Below are 18448 nucleotides of genomic sequence, written 5' to 3'. Positions count from 1 at the left end.
CCCTTTGATTGGAAAAGAGGGATCGCGTGGAAGTCTTAGAATGTGGGCTTTTATTTTTGAAAAATTGTTCTATTGTCATTCCAGAAGGGACGTCATCCAAGTGCTGCCAGAAAACCGTGGTCAAAACGTAAACGGTCTAGAAAGAAGGCAACAATGTCTGAACCCTTTCGATCTTAAGGTAAACACATCGGAGGGAAGAAACAAAAACTATGCAGTTAAAGTTATTTAAAGAACCAAATAGATCATAACGCGTATCTCGTCATAATCGTGTTTTGGTAGAGGTCGACATTGATAAGTAGCTAGCTAAATGTGCGGACTAAGCTTGCTAACGTTAGCTGTTGTAACGCGTAGATCACACCTACCCTATCATTGTACAAACGTGTATGCGTTCTTCCAGGAATGAAATTTGAGGGGCCGTGGACCTGAACTGAAACCATTTGTCTGAAATGGCAGCATTTTCTCACGAAATTAGCCGCGATGCTAAGGGCGAACAGCTATGTTAATTATTAGGCTACGTCCGGTAACTAAATTCCTATCGCTGAATTTAAATCGTATAAGTAGTTGGACGTGGGAAAACTTTGTCCGTTCAAACGTTATTACCACTATTCCACGGACGTGTTGTTCTAGTCAAAACAAACATTCACTACACATTTGAGGATAATAAGTTAACAGAAATGGACACTGGATTTTTTTCCCCCTTAACATTTAGTCATTTAGCAAAGTGGTTCCCAACCAGGGGTACTAGGACCCCTTGGGGTACATGGCCTCTCCACACGGGGTACTTGAAAACACTCATGACACCATAGGTGTAAAATTAACATGAGAGGGTAGTTCAGGAGATTTCTTATCCAGTTAGCGCCTTTATCTTAACATCTGACTACCTGACAAGAGTATTGTAGTTATAGCCTTGAAATGTAGGATTACAAATTAAGTTCATAAGGACAATGGTATCCAAAGTTGGCTATGCTAATTGTAATTATAAACGTTTTGGGTAACACTTTATTTTGAGAGTCCCAATTTCTATCTGTAGATGATCTATAGATAGTTTGTTGATGGTAATACCTGTTCATAAGCAACAACTTGCTAAGGTTAGGTTTAGAAAAAGGTGTTGGGTGAGAGTTAAGGTTAGGATAAAGGTTAGGGTTAGTAGATAGTGTAAATGTTGCTGATGGTAGATAATCAATAGAGCATCTACAGGCACATTTTTGGGGCTCTCAAAATAGTGTTATCTTTAATGCAATGACAACTAGTTTTTAATAAAGGTTTACTTATGAATGGAAAAGCAACTTATAAGAGAACTGCATTGAGATGTGAATCAGAGGAAACTTGTCTGGATCTTCGACTAACCCGAATCTGCGGCGCGTTGCTGCTATTTCTTGAGATCCAGAATTGGACGTCAGGAAATTGGGAGGGGAGAAAGATTGGGTAAAAAAAAATTATATTCAAAATGTTTAATTAAAGATTGCATTTGTTCTGATGGATGTATCATACTCTTTTACAGGTTATCTGAGGAACCAGCAGTATGAATCCAGTCCAATCAGAGAAGGAAACCTTGATTGATGAAATCGAACAGAGTTTGTTTACTTTAACTGAGGACAATTTACGTTTCCTGTGTGAACGTCATGGACAAGATGGCAAGGATGGACATCAAATGAAGGCAATGAATCATCGCTTATTAAGGCGGAGAATCATGGAGTTAATGTGGGATCATACGGACTCATCTAAATCGGAGAGACATGGAATGTCTTGGTTACTCCGACTGAAAAAGGACATCACCGGGATGCAGGAGGATGACGAGGATGATGTAGACTGTGATGAAGAATATGATCAAGAAGACAGTGATTGGTTGCCCAGCAGAAGACTGGAGACGGAGCGCTCGAGTCCAGGCCAATCTGATGAGGATGATGATGATGCTGCGGACTCCAATGAAGAATGGGACTTGGGAGACAAGGATCGCTTGCCTAGCAACAGGCTGGAGACGGAGCCACTTCCTGAGAGCCCCGTACAAAATAAGAGAGTGAGTGGAGCATTTTATGAATTGTGTTTCTAAGTCTTTCCTTGATTCCTTCACCTTTTATAAAAACCCTGGAGGAGACTCAAGGTTCCTTCTCTTGGAGGGAAAGACTTGAGAATTCCTTGCCAGGTAAGACAGTGTTTTCTCCCCTGATTCACTTTTCTATATTTGTAATATTTCCAGGACAAGCCTTCTTCTCTGTGCCCCTCTGACCCCCTGGAGTCCCCAGGTCGTGGTGACTGCAGGAACACACTGGGGAAGAGTGAACATGTAATAGACAAGACAACTCACACATCTAATGCTGAACAAAACAAAACTGTCTCAGGAAATGGGCTTGGCAACTATGTCTGTGACCACTGTGGAAAGAGTTTTACCACAGCAAAAAATAGAAAACGACACTTGCAGTATCTTCAGCGATGCCAAGAACCTAAGAAGTCTCACGTGTGCTCTAAATGTGGAAAGGGATTCCCTCTGCCAGGCAGTCTTAAGAGACACCTGAGAACTCATACTGGGGAGAAACCATATGTTTGCCAACACTGTGGAAAAGAATACAATGATTCTGGAAACTTACAGAGGCACATCAGAACGCACACAGATGAGAAACCATACCACTGCTCAGATTGTGGGAAGAAATTTCGTGTTAAAATAAGCCTTATACATCACCGAGAAGGTGTTCATACAGAACACCCTCACCGCTGTGGTCAATGTAAGAAGAGCTTCATAACTGCAGCAAGATTGGAATCACACACAAAAATAAGACACCCACCAAATGATCCTCTCAAAAATCCACATGTGTGCTCAGAATGTGGAAGGGGATTCACTTATGCCGCCAATCTTAAATTACACATGAGAATCCATACTGGGGAGAAACCTTATGTTTGCCCTCGTTGTGGGAAGGATTTCACTCAGTCTGGACTCTTACAGAGACACATGAGAACACACACGGGAGAGAAACCTTACCACTGCTCTTTGTGTGGGATGAAGTTTCGTTGTGCGAAAACGTTAGAACGGCATCACCAGGAGAACCACAAGGGGGAGACACTGGGGCCCATCCGTATGCATCAGGAGCCTCTTCCGTGCCCCCACTGTGAGGAGAAGTTCCCTACCAAGGCTCTTCTGAAGGATCACCTGCAGAACAACCATAACAGCATAGTTCATAGACGATTCCATTGTCCGCAGTGTGACAAGACTTTTTCTACTAAAGCTTACTTACTTGTTCATCAGAGGAAACACACTGGAGAGAGACCTTATCTTTGCCCTCAGTGTGGAAAGAGTTTTTCTCTCTCAGGGAGCTTAAAACTTCATCTCAGGATTCATGCTGGTGAGAAGCCTCACAGCTGTTCGTACTGTGACAAGAGATTTACAAGTAGAAGCCAGTTAATTAGGCACTTGCGAATCCATACTGGAGAGAAACCATACCAGTGTCCTGATTGTGGACGGTGTTTTGCATGCGGTAATATCCTGAGAAATCACCGGCGGACCCACACAGGAGAGAAACCGTTCCAGTGCAATGAGTGCAATAAAGCCTTTGCTCAACTGACTAGTCTGAAGAAGCATCAAGAGACACACAGACCTTCTCAGCCCGTCTCTGTCCGAAATCCCTACCTGCCTCACAGTCAGCCCCTCCCATATCCCTACCTGTCTCAAAATAAGCCCCACTCACATCCCTACCCACCACAGGCTTCATGGTAACCTTGCCTACAACTGTCCAACCCATATACAGAAGGTTTACCGCCTTGAGGAAATTAGTTGGAAGCCTTTCTAAGGTATTGTAACACTGGCTTTGTTTCAGTCTATTCAAAATGGTACCCTGTGTACCAAGGCATATATACACATCTTGTAGGTCATGTAGCAGATGCTCTATCTTATCCGGTACAGCAGGACTCAGTAGTGCATACCTTTTCATATTATAATCTTTTTTACTGGCCTAAAAATGACATTATTAAATGATCCATTCTCATTACCTTTTTCAATGCCTCTGTTTGAGAGTAACCACCCTGAGCCGTTTTCTAAAATGTTGCATGAGTCACTGAGGATAGAAACGTTCTAATATCCATCATTCAGAATCCTTTCCAGGTCCTCGATCAGGAAGTGCATTTTGGTAAGTTGTATTAATACATGAAAATACAGCTAATTATTTATTTTGCATACAATATAGAGTAACTTACGTTTATTTTAATTTACACTATCAGTACATCTCAGTTTGCGTATACTAATGTAAATAACAGAATTTGACACAGACATAGTTACATACGTGGAAAACACTCACTGTAGACTCCACGCGTTTCCATATTCGTCCTCTTTTGCAAATCTAAACTCCCAACATTGTTGTCGTAGGCGTCATACCAACAGAGCTGAAAGTGAAAATCTCCTGCTGTGCTTCCATTTCAATTTGATCAACATTTCTTGCCTTTTTATAGATTTTTTTCGCTAACAGTTGACAAATAAAATCAGTTTGAACAGGAGCTAATGAAACGGTGACACCTTTAACACAGCTGTAGCAGAAATAATACGAGTCTTACATAATACATTAGGGACTAAATGCATGACACAATGTGGGTGGAAAATAGATCTATTCTACATAAAATGGCTTCTGTGTGTGTTCTTTTTATATGAATGGATTGGTTTCATTTGGGTCGGGTACATGACATTTTTTTGCACTTCTAATTTGTGTTGGTTTCACCGGTAGCTCTATTTAGACTTCCCTGTTCTCTTTTCATTGTCCTTGGTTCTAGGGCCTAAACTATTTGATGCATTTAAGAGAAGGTCATTTCTGTTGGTGCATTTTTTTTCTCTTTCAACTTTTTGTTTACTCAGCCCAATTCTGACCCTATGATTGCTAAGCTGTTTTGCCGGTAAAAGTATCAGAATCGGGTTGTGTATAAATACTGCAAAGTGCTTTTAATATATATCCAACCTATATGTGAAGAGCGGTGAAAAGTCCCTTTTACAAACTGTTATGTTGGAAGGAGAGAGACAGGAGGACCAAATTTATAAGTTCAGGATTCTGCTTTGTTTTGTCTTGTCTGTGCAATAGAGAGACTATTTGTGGGTGGCTAGGGATTGGTTTTAGGAGAATCTCCCCGGCAAAGAAAATGACTATTTCGTACATCCCTCTGAAAGTAGTTCAGGGCTCTGAGATGATTGTTGTTAAACACAATATTTTACATTAGAGCTACTATGTTTATTCATTTATTTATTTATTTATATATATATATATATATATATATATATATATACACACACACACACACACACACCGATCAGCCATAACATTATAACCACTGACTGGTGAAGTGAATAACACTGATAATTTCATTACCATGACAACTGGTCAGTGGGTGGGACATATTAAGCAGCAAGTGAACATTCTGTCCTCAGAGGTGATGTGTTAGAAACAGGAAAATGGGTAAGCGTAAGGATCTGAGAACCTTTGACAAGGGCCAAATTGTGATGGCTAGATGACAGGGTCAGAGCATCTCCAAAACTGCAGCCCTTGTGGGGTGTTCCCAGTCTGCAGTGGTCAGTACCTATCAAAAGTGGTCCAAGGAAGGAAAAGCGGTGAACTGGCGACAGGGTCATGGGCGGCCAAGGCTCATTGATGCAGGTGGGGAGCAAAGGCTGGCCTATGTGGTCCAACCCAACAGACGAGCTACTGTAGCTCAAACTGCTGAAAAAGTTAATGCTGGTACTGATAGAAAGGTGTCAGAACACACAGTGCATCACAGTTTGTTGCGTATGGGGCTGCGTAGCCGTAGATCAGTCAGGGTGACCATGCTGACCCCTGTCTGCCGAAAGCACCTACAAATGAGCATGTGAGCATTAAAACTGGACCACGGAGCAGTGGAAGAAGGTGGCCTGGTCTGATGAATCACGTTTCCTTTTACATCACGTGGATGGCCAGGTGTGTGTGTGTCGCTTTCCTGGAGAACACATGGCACCAGGATGCACTATGGACAGAAGGCAAACCGGTGAAGGCAGTGTGATGCTTAGGGCAATGTTCTGCTGGGAAACCTTGGGTCCTGCCATTTATGTGGATGTTACTTTGACACGTACCACCTACCTAAGCATTGTTGCAGACCATGTGCACCCTTTCATGGCAACGGTATTCCTTGGTGGCATAGGCCTCTTTCAGAAGGATAATACGCCCTGACACATAGCAAAAATGGTTCAGGAATGGTTTGAGGAACACAACATTCCCCAGATCTCAATCCAATCGACCAACTGTGGGAGATGCTGAACAAAGTCAGAACCATGAAGACCTGGGCTGTTTTTGCTGGAAAAGATGGACCTACACAATATTAGGCAGGTAGTCATCATGTTATGGCTGATCGGTGTATATACATTATATACTTGTCCGTGTGTGTAAATTATTGGAATGTGGGCTTTTATTTCGAAATCAACTTACTGTCATACAGGAAGTTACGTGGTCGGCCGGGGGCCAGCTAAATCGTGGTGGTCAAAATGGATGACGGGTATAGAAAGAAGACGGTGTCTGAACCTTTTTGAGCTGAAGGTAAACACAACGGGGGGAAAAAACACATTATATGATAAACATTTTTTTTTTTTAACCCAACAGTTTGCAAATATATTGAATGCGCCTCTAGACAAATTATATTCGGTTTGAATGTGCCGGTGATTTGTTCATAATAGCTAGCTAAATAAGATGATCGAGCTAGCTAACGTTCCCCACTGTTCAAATCAGCAAAGTAATTGCACAAATTGTGTCTAGCGACGTAGCTAACTTTTACAACCGGACGAGACAGGTCAAGTCTGTGCGGTGTGATATTTGAGAAAACAGAATGTCACTAGTCGGTATGAAAAGTACATTAATAGCCGCGGGTTAACTTGATTTACATCCTTGCATGCATCATCTTGGTATGTGTGCAGGAAAATGTAAACCGTTTACGCATACAATTTGAAGACACTGCAATACGGCGAAGAAAATATAGAATTCTGTTGGAGATAACCGTTGTTCTGGTAAACCAAACGGCAAAGACGCTGTTGGCGTGTTCTTTGCCTAACTTTTGCCTGTTTGTTTTGACATTCAGCTTGACAATAATCAGACTTAAACGAATTATTAAGTCTGAATCGTAGCACAGAAAATGATAAAGGATTATGTACAAGCCTTACTATCGATCAAACTTTAGAATTGATCTCTTCCATTCCGGTTGTCTATGTACGGCCTTAATGGATGGGCGTTATCGAAACGGTGATGTGTAATTATTTGTTCGGCATGACCACACATGAATAAGCCTTAGGCTTAGACTATGAAAACCTAGCTAGATGCTACCAGCTCGGGGCTCCAGATTAAAATGTTCTACTTGACCTGGTGCTGTTAACGTTTTGAGTCACACAATGAAAATACACCTGCAAGCTGTCTTACCATTCTTTTAGTTTTATTTACGTTTCTTGTCCCATTTCGGCGATTTCTATCAGCAACAGAAAAGTTGTGTGGTTGTGCGTCCATTCCGGGTTGCACATAAACGGTTAATTCACGAGAGCTTATTAAAAAATAATATTAATTAACGCATGGAAAACTTGTGAAACCGGTTCACTATAGAGAATGGGTGTCCAATTGTGATTTTTCATGTATATGTATTTATTATTATTATTCGTCTATAGTATTCAATTGCTGTTGTTGTTGTTGGTTGGAGCTTTATTCCGCGCAAGTACGTTCCCGTGATTGTTAAAATTCTGGATAATTAAATTGCTGGCTAGCTAAGCTAACTAACCAGCAAGGCTTACCTAGCTATGCTAACTATCTTAGTAACTAACTAGGCTAGCTATACTAGATAAATAAACAAGCTAGCTTGCTAGGCAAATTCAGTTTGAACTGTCTTGTAGCTGCTTTTGACTAGGCTAGTGTATTTAAACTGATGTTATCTGTTCATCTAGATATTTTGTCACAACTGTTTGAAGTTCCAACCACGCTGCCCACTGGCAGCCTAGGATTAGATGGATTTGTGCAGACTGTTTTTGTGCCACACAATACTGTGTGAATACATCAGTACAAGCAGTTAACTACTTTTTGTACTGCCAGATACTACACCTCTTAAAGAGTATCTATCAGGTAGTCTTAGAGTGACATTTGACTAAAGACACATGTTTTGATTTGGGCCTGTTATTGTCTTACAGGTGCATTCAAGACGTTGTTGTTGCCTGGTGAGTAAAACAATATGAATCCGCTAAGTTCAGAGAAGGAAGTCTTGATTGATGAAATCGAACAGAGCTTATTTACATTAACCGAGGACAATTTACGTTTCCTCTGTGGACGTGAAAAAGACTGCAAAGATGGATCCGAATTTAAAGCCATGAATCATCGCTTACTGAGGCGGAAAATCATGAAGGAAATGTGGGAGAATACAGATTCGATGAAGTCGGATGAGCAGGGCATGTCGTGGTTACTCCGACTGAAGGAGGACATCAGGCGGTTGCTGGAGGATGGTACCTCTTTACCCACAAGTCGCAGCAGGGCGGGTTGCCATGCAGATCATGGTGGTGAAGACCGCATTGAACAATTCGAATGGTGTCCTAGCAACGGGTTGAAGCCAGCTCCCGGGCAGGAAGTGAGTAGCGTGTGTATTTTATTTTTATATTTGTGTTTTCCAGTCAGAATGTTTCTATGTCTTCGTTTGATTCCTCTCTTTGTTGACTCATTGTCCTTGTGTGTTTCCATGACAAGCCACCGCAGCCCACCTCCGGCCTTCCCAAATCCCAGGGTTATCTTCCCTCCACTAGCCCCTTGCTGCTGGGTCTGAAGAGGGTGTCTGTGCACCTGGTCGACTGCAGGAAAATGCTGGGGCAGAGTGACCATATTATACACAAGACAACACACTCTGATAAACATCCCTGCGGCTCGTCTATTGCTGAAAAGCACAACAAAACTGTGTCAGAAATGAGGCCGGAATCTCATATCTGTGATCACTGTGGAAAGGATTTTGTTACAGCAATAAATCTACATGTACATGTACAATACCTTAAGAGGTCGAGTGATTCCGTGACTGCAGGGAAACCACACGTTTGCATTCAATGCGGAAAAGGATTTTCTCAGGCTGGCAGTCTTAAGATACATTGGAGAACTCATACTGGGGAAAAACCGTACGTTTGCCAACAGTGTGGGAAGGGTTTCACTGAATCTGGGCCACTCAAAAGACACATTAGATCTCACACAGGTGAGAAACCTTTCCACTGCCATCTTTGCGGAAAGGATTTTATTGAATCTGGAGGCTTGAAAAAACACACCAAAAGAGCTCATCCAGGAGAGGAGGCAATGATGGTCCCTCAGAGGAGCATCCCAAGAGGAGAAAACCTCTCTTACCATTGCTCCAAAGACGACTGTAGGATGAGCTTTGCCACCTCGCGCGAACGGCGAGTACACCAGAGAAAACACATCCAAGAGAAGCTTCTTAGCATGCCTAATACTAAGCAACACAAGGAAACCCTCTCAGCAGATAGCTCCCATATCTGTGATCACTGTGGGAAAAACTTTACGGCAAGAAATTTAAAACGACACTTGCAGTATCTGCAGAGAAGCCAAAATGTCAAGAAATCTCATGTGTGTACTGAATGCGGAAAGGGATTCCCTCTGCCTGGCAGTCTCAAAAGACACCTGAGAACTCATACTGGGGAGAAACCGTATATTTGCCATCATTGTGGGAAGGATTACAACGATTCTGGAAATTTAAAAAGACACATTAAAACGCACATTGGTGAGAAACCTTACCACTGTTCAGACTGTGGAAAGAAGTTCCGTGTTAAAATAAGCCTGGAACATCACAGAGAAGTTGTTCACACAGAACACCCTCACCGCTGTGGTCAATGTAAAAAGACCTTCATAACTGTAGCAAGACTGGAATCACATATAAAAATAAGACACCCGCCAAATGATCCTCTCAAAAACCCACACGTGTGCTCAGAATGTGGAAGGGGATTTCCCATAGCTGCCCGTCTTAAATTACACATGAGAATCCATACTGGGGAGAAACCGTATGTCTGCCCTCGTTGCGGAAAGGATTTTACTCAATCTGGACTCTTACAGAGACACATGAGAACGCACACAGGAGAGAAACCTTACCACTGCTCAGTGTGCGGAATGAAGTTTCGTTGTACAAAGACGTTACAACGACATCACCAGGAGAACCACAAGGGGGAGACACTGGGGCCCATCCGTATGCATCAGGAGCCTCTTCCGTGCCCCCACTGTGAGGAGAAGTTCCCTACCAAGGCTCTTCTGAAGGATCACCTGCAGAAGACCCACAATAGTAGAGTACATTGTCCACAATGTGACAAGACCTTCTCCACTAAAGCTAATTTACTTGTTCATCAAAGGAAACACACTGGTGAGAGACCTTACCTTTGCCCTCAGTGTGGAAAGAGTTTCTCTTTGACTGGGAGCTTAAAACTTCATCTCAGGATTCATGCAGGTGAAAAGCCTTACCACTGTACTTACTGTGATAAAAAATTCACAAGTAAGAGCCACTGCAACCTTCACCTGCGAATCCACACTGGAGAGAAGCCGTACCAATGTTCTGACTGCGGGAGGAGGTTTCGTGACGGGAATGTCCTTAACAACCACAAGCGGACCCACACAGGAGAGAAACCGTTCCAGTGCCACGAGTGCAACAAAGCCTTTGCCCAGTTGAGCAGTCTGAAGAAACATCAGGAGACACACCGGTCTTCTCAGCCTGTCTCTGTCCGAAATCCCTACCTGCCTCACAATCAGCCCCTCCCATATCCCTACTTGTCTCACAATAAGCCCCTCCCACAACCCTACCCACCACAGACTTCATGGTAACTATGCCTTCAATTATCCAATCTATATACATAATGTTAACTGCCTTGAGGAAATTAGTTGGAATGGAAGCATTTCTAAGTTATTTGAACACTGCCCAAAAGCCAAACGGCAACAGTGATGGTTATTTTTAAAATAGAAATGTTTCTACATTTGTAGTAGCTTGGTGTCAGTTGAGCTACATCGTAATCTGAAGTGTTTTCAGTCTTCTTTACCAGGTAGTTGTTTAGCAAACAGCACACCTTTCCTTTTGCGACATAAGAAAATATAGTGAATGATAATATAATTGTAACATTTAAAGTGTTGTCCCATGATTTGAGCTAAAATAAAAGATCCCAGGATTTTCACAAAAATGTATAATTTATGGTTATGGATGTTTAACCCTTGTAATGGGTGTTAAAGATCAAGTAGATGTTCAGTCATGGCTAATTTCTAAATCAAAATATATACATGACATTGGTTGTAATGTCTACTTTTTAAAAACTCTTTATATTAAAGTAAACAAAATATACATTAAAAATATACTAACATATACAGGTGCTGGTCATAAAATTTTAATATCAGAAAAAAGTTGATTTATTTCGGTAGTTCCATTCAAAAACTGAAACGTATCGCATCTTCCTCTTAACAATACCCCATAGATTTTCTATAGGGTTAAGGTCAGGCTAGTTTGCTGGCCAATTAAGAACGGGGATACAATGGTCCTTAAACCAGGTACTGGTAGCTTTGGCACTGTGTGCAGGTGCCAAGCCCTGTTGGAAAATGAAATCTGCTTCTCCATAAACTTGGTCAGCAGCAGGAAGCATGAAGTGCTCTAAAACTTCCTGGTAGACCTTGGACCTCAGAAAACACAGTGGACCAACACCAGCTGATGACATGGCACCCCAAACCATCACTGATTGTGGAAACTTTACACTGGACTTCAAGCAACTTGGATTATGTGCCTCTCCTCTCTTCCTCCAGACTCTGGGACCTTGATTTCCAAAGGAAATGCTAAATTTACTTTAATCAGAGAACATAACTCGGCAGCTGTCCAGTCCTTTTTGTCTTTAGCCCAGGCGAGACGCTTCTGACGCAGTGTCTTGTTCAAGAGTGGCTTGACACAAGGAATGCGACAGCTGAAACCCATGTCTTGCATACGTTTGTGCGTGGTGGTTCTTGAAGCACTGACTCCAGCTGCAGTCCACTCTTTGTGAATCTCCCCCACATTTTTGAATGGGTTTTGTTTCACAATCCTCTCCAGGGTCCGGTTTTCCCTATTGCTTGTACACTTTTTTTCTACCACATCTTTTCCTTCCCTTCACCTCTCTATTAATGTGCTTGGACATGGAGCTTTGTGAACAGCCAGCCTCTTTAGCAATGACCTTTTGTGTCTTGCCCTCCTTGTGCAACATGTCAAAGGTCGTCTTTTGGACAGCTGTCAAGTCAGCAGTCTTCCCCATGATTCTGTTGCCTACAGAACTAGACTGAGAGACCATTTAAAGGCCTTTGCAGGTGTTTTGGGTTAATTAGTTGATTAGAGTGTGGCACCAGGTGTCTTCATTATTGAACCTTTTCACAATATTCAAATTTTCTGAGATACTGAATTTGGGGTTTTCATTAGTTGTCAGTTATAATCATTGAAATTAAAAGAAATAAACACTTGAAATATATCAGTCTGTGTGGAATGAATGTATACATTATACAAGTTTCACTTTATGAATGAAATTACTGAAATAAATCAACTTTTTGATGATATTCTAATTTTATGACCAGCACCTGTATTAGAGATGCCTTTCAGAACATACGTTCCAGGAGAATCTTTGCCACGACACAGAAATTCACTTCATCCTAAGTTTAAAGATTTCAACACAGAAGATGCTCATGAAATGTGGTTAATGAGTTTTAACATGTTGATGTGCTTCTGAAGCTGAGATGAATTTTAGTCCACTGCACCCACAGTTGTTTTGAATGTTACCGGGGTGGTAGTAATACAAATATGCAATATGAATACAATTATACAAGTGAATAATAATAATATTACAGTATTGTTACATATATATTGTTGCAGGCTTTTGAAAGGCAGAATTTCACCCAGCAAGTCTAGATAAGTAACACAACCGTTTGGACAGCTAAGAGTAGCTAGGTTTTCCTAAGATCCAAAATAACACCAGAAAATTGGAGAGGAGGATACCTAAGATCCAACCACACACAAGATGAAACAGGACAAAGGGCAACAGACACTGCTGACTGACCCTGGCCAGTTGGCACAGATTATTGGGGAATATCCCCACCCAATTTGCCGAACATAGCCCAGGTCTAATAAAGGAACATCAAGCCCACACCGAGGTGGGGGGGGGGGGGTTTCCAGTTCCTCGCCGTTCACTTTCACACCCTTGAGCCAGACCTCACTCAGTCTTACTCCTTACTTGATGAGTAATGCTGAAACCGAGTGTTAAGGTGGCCCTGCCTCCAGATGTTTGTTCAGAAATTACATGCATTTTGTGACCGTAGAAGTGTATAGGCACGGTACTAGTAGCCATTCACATGCTAGTCACAAGCGGCTGTACTTAATATTTAGCACCGAAAACTGACACACTGGCACCCTTCCCCTCCATGTTTTGAAATGCCTGGAGTGAGACCCTAAGTCCTGGTCAGAAGAAATACCTGCATAAGGAATAGGGTTGTTGTTTAGAGGATGCCTTGTCGTCTACCAAACTGATTTGCTTCAATAGTTATTTTTTGTGAGTAGATCGGTACAATTTATTGGAATTGCTGCTGGTTTTTCCATTCATGTTCGTTACTAGCATCATCACAGGTGTGCCCTTTTGTTTTCAAAATAGTAAATCCCTTGTTTGTCTCAAGTTATATTCAGAGTTTATACAGTGCCTTCAGAAATGATTGCATTTTTCGATTTTTCTACACACAGTACCCCATTATGACAAACATATCTCATATATATATATATATATATATATATATATATATATATATATATATATATATACGATTTCAGACCCTTTCCCATGACTACAGTTTGAGCTCAGATGTGTCCTTTGGTCATCCTTGATGTCTCTAGAACGTGATTGCTGTGGCAAATTCAAATGATTGGGCATTATTTAAAAAGGGACACACCTTTCTAGTTTATCTCCAACCCAAGTGCAAAAACTTGGGTCTCTGTATGCCGCTAAGATAGAATTGTTTCAAGGTGTAGAACAGGGGAAGGTTCTTTTTTCTTTTTTTTTTTTACTAAAGCTTTGAAAGTTCACAGGAACAAAGTGTGCTTCATCATTTTGAAATGGAAGAAATGTGGAACCACCAATACTGTGCTGACAGTCTGACCAAACTTAGTAACCAGGAAACAGAGTAGTGACCAAGTACCTAACGGCCAGTCCTGACTCAGGAGTCTTGAGTATATGGCGTATGACATGCCGCCTGAAGAACTCTGAGAACTTTGAGACCAAATTCAAACTATTACACCTGAATGTCAAGTGCTACATCTGGCAAAAACAATGTATCACTCATCTCTTGGCTAATACCAACCCTATGGTGAAGCTTGGGCGTGGGAGCATCATGCTATGTGAGACTGGTCAGGATTGAGGGAAGGATGAAAAATACATAGAGGTCATTGAAGAACTAAAATGGCTGAATAAAGGGTTGTGTTAGTAATTTATGACATATTTCAGTTTATTGTCTAATAAATTGGCACACACTTCTAAAGACATGTTTTTCTTTGTCTTCATGGGGTATTGTGTGTGGACTGATGGTAAAAATATTTCTGTCAATTACACAAAATGTAGCAAGTGGTCTGAATACTTTCTGAAGACAATAAATATAGCTGTATAAATATAGATGTGTTTGTATATGTTAGTAGTTTGTTATTGCTATAGTATCAGCGTTTTGTGGAGTTTTAATTTGTTCAATCTGAAATGAGATATACAAATAGGAACAGGGTGCCTCCTTAAAGTCTGATGTACTGTTTTTCCTTTTAAAGTCCTTTTAGTTTAAATTACGTTTTTTATTTAACATTTTGTTGGTTTATTTTTTTTTTAGCTTTGTTTGTGTTTACTATCAATATCATCCTGGAATCAGTTTGAAATAACCTGAAATAAATCAACACCTTCATTAACCATACTTTGGAACTGTGACAAACTTGACCATGAGTTAATAAACACACCGTCATTTCAATCCCTTATATTTTTTATTTTCATTCATTAAAAAATGAGTTTGAACTCTTCTCTCTTTGGCGTCTAATACAATTTGCCATATAAACTTGAATCGCCAGCCCATATACAGGTTTATTATGATGCTGTAGGAAGAAGAACCATACATTTTGTCCTGTCACACTTGCTCAACATCATCCCAGATGAAGAAAACACTCAGAGCTGAGCCAATGAAAAGCCCCTGAAAGCCCAGGTCTGGTGACAGTCCTCTTTCACCGCGTCATGGTGAAACTAAAACCATAGTTTTTTGTTGCTCTGGCTTTACCCAGAAAAGTAGGCAGATCAAAAATGAAAAGACCACACACACTAAGAAAACATTGTCTCAGCGTTGTCAGTTTGGCCTGTCTTAGTCACTACCAAATGAAGCCATGTCCTGGCTGCTTGAGCCGTGGCTGACATACATGGAAAACCCACCCACTGCACTGCACCGTAAGAAAAGTAAAAGGATTAATTAGGTAGATCAATGCAGTGGGTGGTGCAAAGGACACACACGCACTCTTCCCAAATCACAGCTCACTAATCCTACTCTGCTGCCTGTTGTCTGTTAAGTGTCAGCACAGCCACTTCATCAGTTGGTCTGTTGTTAAATGTCTTCGTATCTATATCGCTTAACATGTCATTGTGAATAAGCTGGTATGGGAAACCATTCACTGCAGTTCTTACTTAGCATGTGAAGAATTTTCTTTGATTTGACCGCTTGGGTCTGCCTAGCTACCGAGTCGGCCCGATGGGCTTGGTGTTGGGTGTTTGCCAGTGCTGCCAGAGCCCCTGCTTGCGGATGAAGGCCCTCCCACACTCGGTGCATTGTTGGGTTTCTCTCCGGCGTGGGTCCTGAGGTGCACTTTGAGGTCAAATCCTCTGGGGTAAGTCTTGCCACACACTGAACAGAGGAGACGCTTCTCACCGGAGTGAGATCTCGTTTTTGTGTGTTTCTGGGAAGTAAGGTTTTTCCTTGCCACAAACTTTGCAGCTGTGAGATGTGACGGATGTGTCTTTCTCCCGGTGGTGTTCAGGATCTCCTGACGCTGAGGGACCGTGCTCACCAATGGACCAAGAACCAGGATAATCTCCTGGGGATGCGGTGTAGTTAGTGGAATTCCAATTTGGGGTGTGATTTCTAGCTCAAATTCTAACATTTTACTTTTCTAAGCAGTTACTTGTCAATGATGACAAATCAATAAAAATGGTAATAATAAAAAGAATAAATCAATTGAAATATAAACTGTTCTTACCTTTCTGATGCGTTTTTAAATGTCCTTTCTGGATGAAAATCATGCCACACGTGGAGCAGTAGTGAGGCCTCCTGTGTGGGTTCTTATGTGTATTTGAAGTGCTGATAATGCTTGGCAGTGTTTTCCACATTCTGGGCACAGGTGGGTCTTTCTCTGTCGTCCTCTGTGTCACTGGGTGTTGTTCAGATTCTCCTGATGTAGGGGCACTCTTCCTGCCTGCAGAGTGACTGATTTGACTCTACTGTGGTGTTGAGACATGAAAATGCACTAGGGAGGGTGTAGGTTGTCATTTGGGTTACACTTCACACCAGAGTTTAGCCTGACCACACCCACCTGTAACGTATACTTGCCGGTCTTCCTCTGTGACTACGATTTCAAATGCTGAATTTCACTGTTGTCAAGGCTGGCAGTGACCCTCCCATGACCCTGCGGTGCGTCCTCTAGGTTACCATTATTAGGGTCCGGACCCGGCGACGGCGCGGTTTGAGGATCAGCGGGAAATGATTCGGCCGTGTCGAACCGCTTTTCCGACTTCTATGATGGAAAACTGGCCTTACGACATTACTAAAGATGAACAGCATTACGAAACCACCCTAAAAACCAAGGTAAATGGTTGGTTACACGGAAGTACACCTTGTTAAACAACTGTCCACCAAGGCAAAACTAATTACCCCAGCTGTTTACAATTTATTGGATTTTTATTTAACTAGCTGGAAGATACTTTGTGCATACCTGAACTAGTTACCTTACGTGAAAACAAAAACCACACCAGAAAGGTACATAAAGACCTAGATTTTTAGAACATGTTCATTTCATCTTGTCCATTGTGAATCAGTAGGCTACTGAAGCTGTCTAGTTTAGTTGCAACTCGTCATGATTGGAATGTGTTTGCATTAAATCTCGCCTTTACTTTATGGTAAGTAGCGACATAAACAATTATTCTATTTTCTTTTAAACATCTCTCTGGCACATCGTTTTATTTGGTTTGTAAATAAACGTAAATTAACTAATTGCCTTCCGACGTCCTGTTTATGGAGGTCTTCTGAATGCTTCGCTGTCTGGAGGAAAAATATGACACTATAGGGTTTAGTAACTTGTTCAGGTCTAACAAATAGCTGGGGTCACCTATGAATTATTTTAAATATATCTACATCCGTTTATTTATAAATTACACCGAGCCGCTAGGATCTCAACACGATTGTGCGAAAGCGAGGTTAAAGTTAGTTTTATAATGGACATTAAGTGGACATTCATATTCGCCGGTCAATCAATTTTGGACAAAGCATGGGGTTTTGATCAGGTGGTGAACTACAATCCACACTTTTCATTATTATTATTATTATTATTGTTTTCCAAAATATTATTTTTTATATATTCGGACTCGGGGGTGGAGGGGCTAAAATCTACAGCTATCATTTTTTTCGAAATATTGTAGATTTTTTTTTGTTTACCCTTCAAAATTCAATAGCGTCTACAAAAAGTGTGACATGACAACATAAGTGGTATATTCGGACTCGGGGGAGAATGGGCTACAATCTACGGCTTTTATTTTTTTCGAAATATTTGTGCACATTTTTGAGTTTACACTTCAAAATTCAATAGCGTCTACAAAAAGCCCATCCTCCCTCGAGTCCGAATATACCACTTTTGTTGTCATTGCATACTTTGTAGACGCTATTGGATTTCTAATGATAAACTCAAAAATGTAAAAGCAGTAGATTGTAGCCCATGCTCCCCCAGGTCTGTGCTTTAATAGTCCTGAGTCCCAGACAGCCTCTTGATTGGCCCCAGGGGCAGACCGTTAGTCCCCACCCCTCAGAGAGGACTAGAGGGCTGCAGCTGTGAGAGTAGCAGCAACTCCATTACAATAGCTTTAAGTGGGCCAATATTACCTTCCAAACCAGTGGTTCCCAACTACGGTCCTCAAGTACCCCCTACAGTACACATTTTCATTGTAGCCCAAGCCAAGCACAGCTAATCCAACTTGTCAACTAATTACCAGGCTCTCATTGAGTTGAATTGGGTGTGCTTGTCCAGGGCTACAACAAAAATGCTGTTGGGGGTACTTGAGGACCGGAGTTGGGAACCACTGTTCCAAACAATATGCATTAAATGTGGATAACCTCAAGAATAACGCATTTTAGTACTGCCAGCCTAATGAAGAGAGAGAAATATTGATCATGTTTCCTAAATCGTGTCTATAGAT

The 18448-nt window shown here is 41.5% G+C and overlaps 2 protein-coding genes and 1 long non-coding RNA gene across 6 annotated transcripts; 2 read left to right on the top strand and 1 right to left on the bottom strand.

Annotated features, from left to right (window-relative positions):
• Positions 1-91: 91 nt before the first annotated feature.
• On the top strand, positions 92-4573 carry LOC106023687 (zinc finger protein 883-like). Of its 2 annotated transcripts, none has more exons than XM_013132323.4 (3): positions 92-178; positions 1502-2017; positions 2198-4573. In XM_013132323.4, the coding sequence occupies exons 2-3, from the start codon at positions 1523-1525 to the stop codon at positions 3704-3706; spliced, it is 2004 nt and encodes a 667-aa protein (XP_012987777.1). In that variant the 5' UTR covers positions 92-178; positions 1502-1522; the 3' UTR covers positions 3707-4573. The 2 variants fall into 2 exon arrangements, with proteins under 2 accessions (XP_012987777.1, XP_012987778.1); XM_013132324.4 differs by lacking the exon at positions 92-178 and adding an exon at positions 287-1425.
• A 1859-nt stretch (positions 4574-6432) lies between these two features.
• LOC106023921 (zinc finger protein 2) lies at positions 6433-16151 on the top strand. 3 transcript variants are annotated; one of them, XM_020045047.3, is made up of 5 exons: positions 6433-6530; positions 8153-8179; positions 8300-8583; positions 8700-10807; positions 15722-16151. In XM_020045047.3, the coding sequence occupies exons 3-5, from the start codon at positions 8329-8331 to the stop codon at positions 15843-15845; spliced, it is 2487 nt and encodes an 828-aa protein (XP_019900606.2). In that variant the 5' UTR covers positions 6433-6530; positions 8153-8179; positions 8300-8328; the 3' UTR covers positions 15846-16151. The 3 variants fall into 3 exon arrangements, with proteins under 3 accessions (XP_019900606.2, XP_019900604.2, XP_019900603.2); XM_020045045.2 differs by having other exon boundaries at positions 8153-8583; positions 15722-15873; positions 16024-16149; XM_020045044.3 differs by having other exon boundaries at positions 8153-8583.
• Positions 15993-17050, bottom strand: LOC106023926. The gene is made up of 3 exons (XR_001198003.4): positions 16576-17050; positions 16243-16458; positions 15993-16080 (listed from the first exon to the last, which is right to left on the bottom strand). It is a non-coding gene; the product is annotated as an uncharacterized LOC106023926 (long non-coding RNA).
• Positions 17051-18448: the final 1398 nt, after the last annotated feature.

The sequence above is a fragment of the Esox lucius genome, chromosome 9 (assembly GCF_011004845.1).
Source record: "Esox lucius isolate fEsoLuc1 chromosome 9, fEsoLuc1.pri, whole genome shotgun sequence".
Classification (NCBI taxonomy): domain Eukaryota; kingdom Metazoa; phylum Chordata; class Actinopteri; order Esociformes; family Esocidae; genus Esox; species Esox lucius.
Note: the sequence above shows the minus strand (reverse complement) of the source record. Positions and strands in the feature narration are given on the sequence as shown.

Coding starts and splice junctions, on each gene's coding strand:
- LOC106023687 (XM_013132323.4), top strand. CDS start 1,523: ATGAATCCAGTCCAATCAGAGAAGGAAACCTTGATTGATGAAATCGAA. Junction 2,018..2,197: donor GCCCCGTACAAAATAAGAGA/GTGAGTGGAGCA, acceptor TAATATTTCCAG/GACAAGCCTTCTTCTCTGTG.
- LOC106023921 (XM_020045044.3), top strand. CDS start 8,194: ATGAATCCGCTAAGTTCAGAGAAGGAAGTCTTGATTGATGAAATCGAA. Junction 8,584..8,699: donor AGCCAGCTCCCGGGCAGGAA/GTGAGTAGCGTG, acceptor TTCCATGACAAG/CCACCGCAGCCCACCTCCGG. Junction 10,808..15,721: donor TACCCACCACAGACTTCATG/GTAACTATGCCT, acceptor GGGTCTGCCTAG/CTACCGAGTCGGCCCGATGG.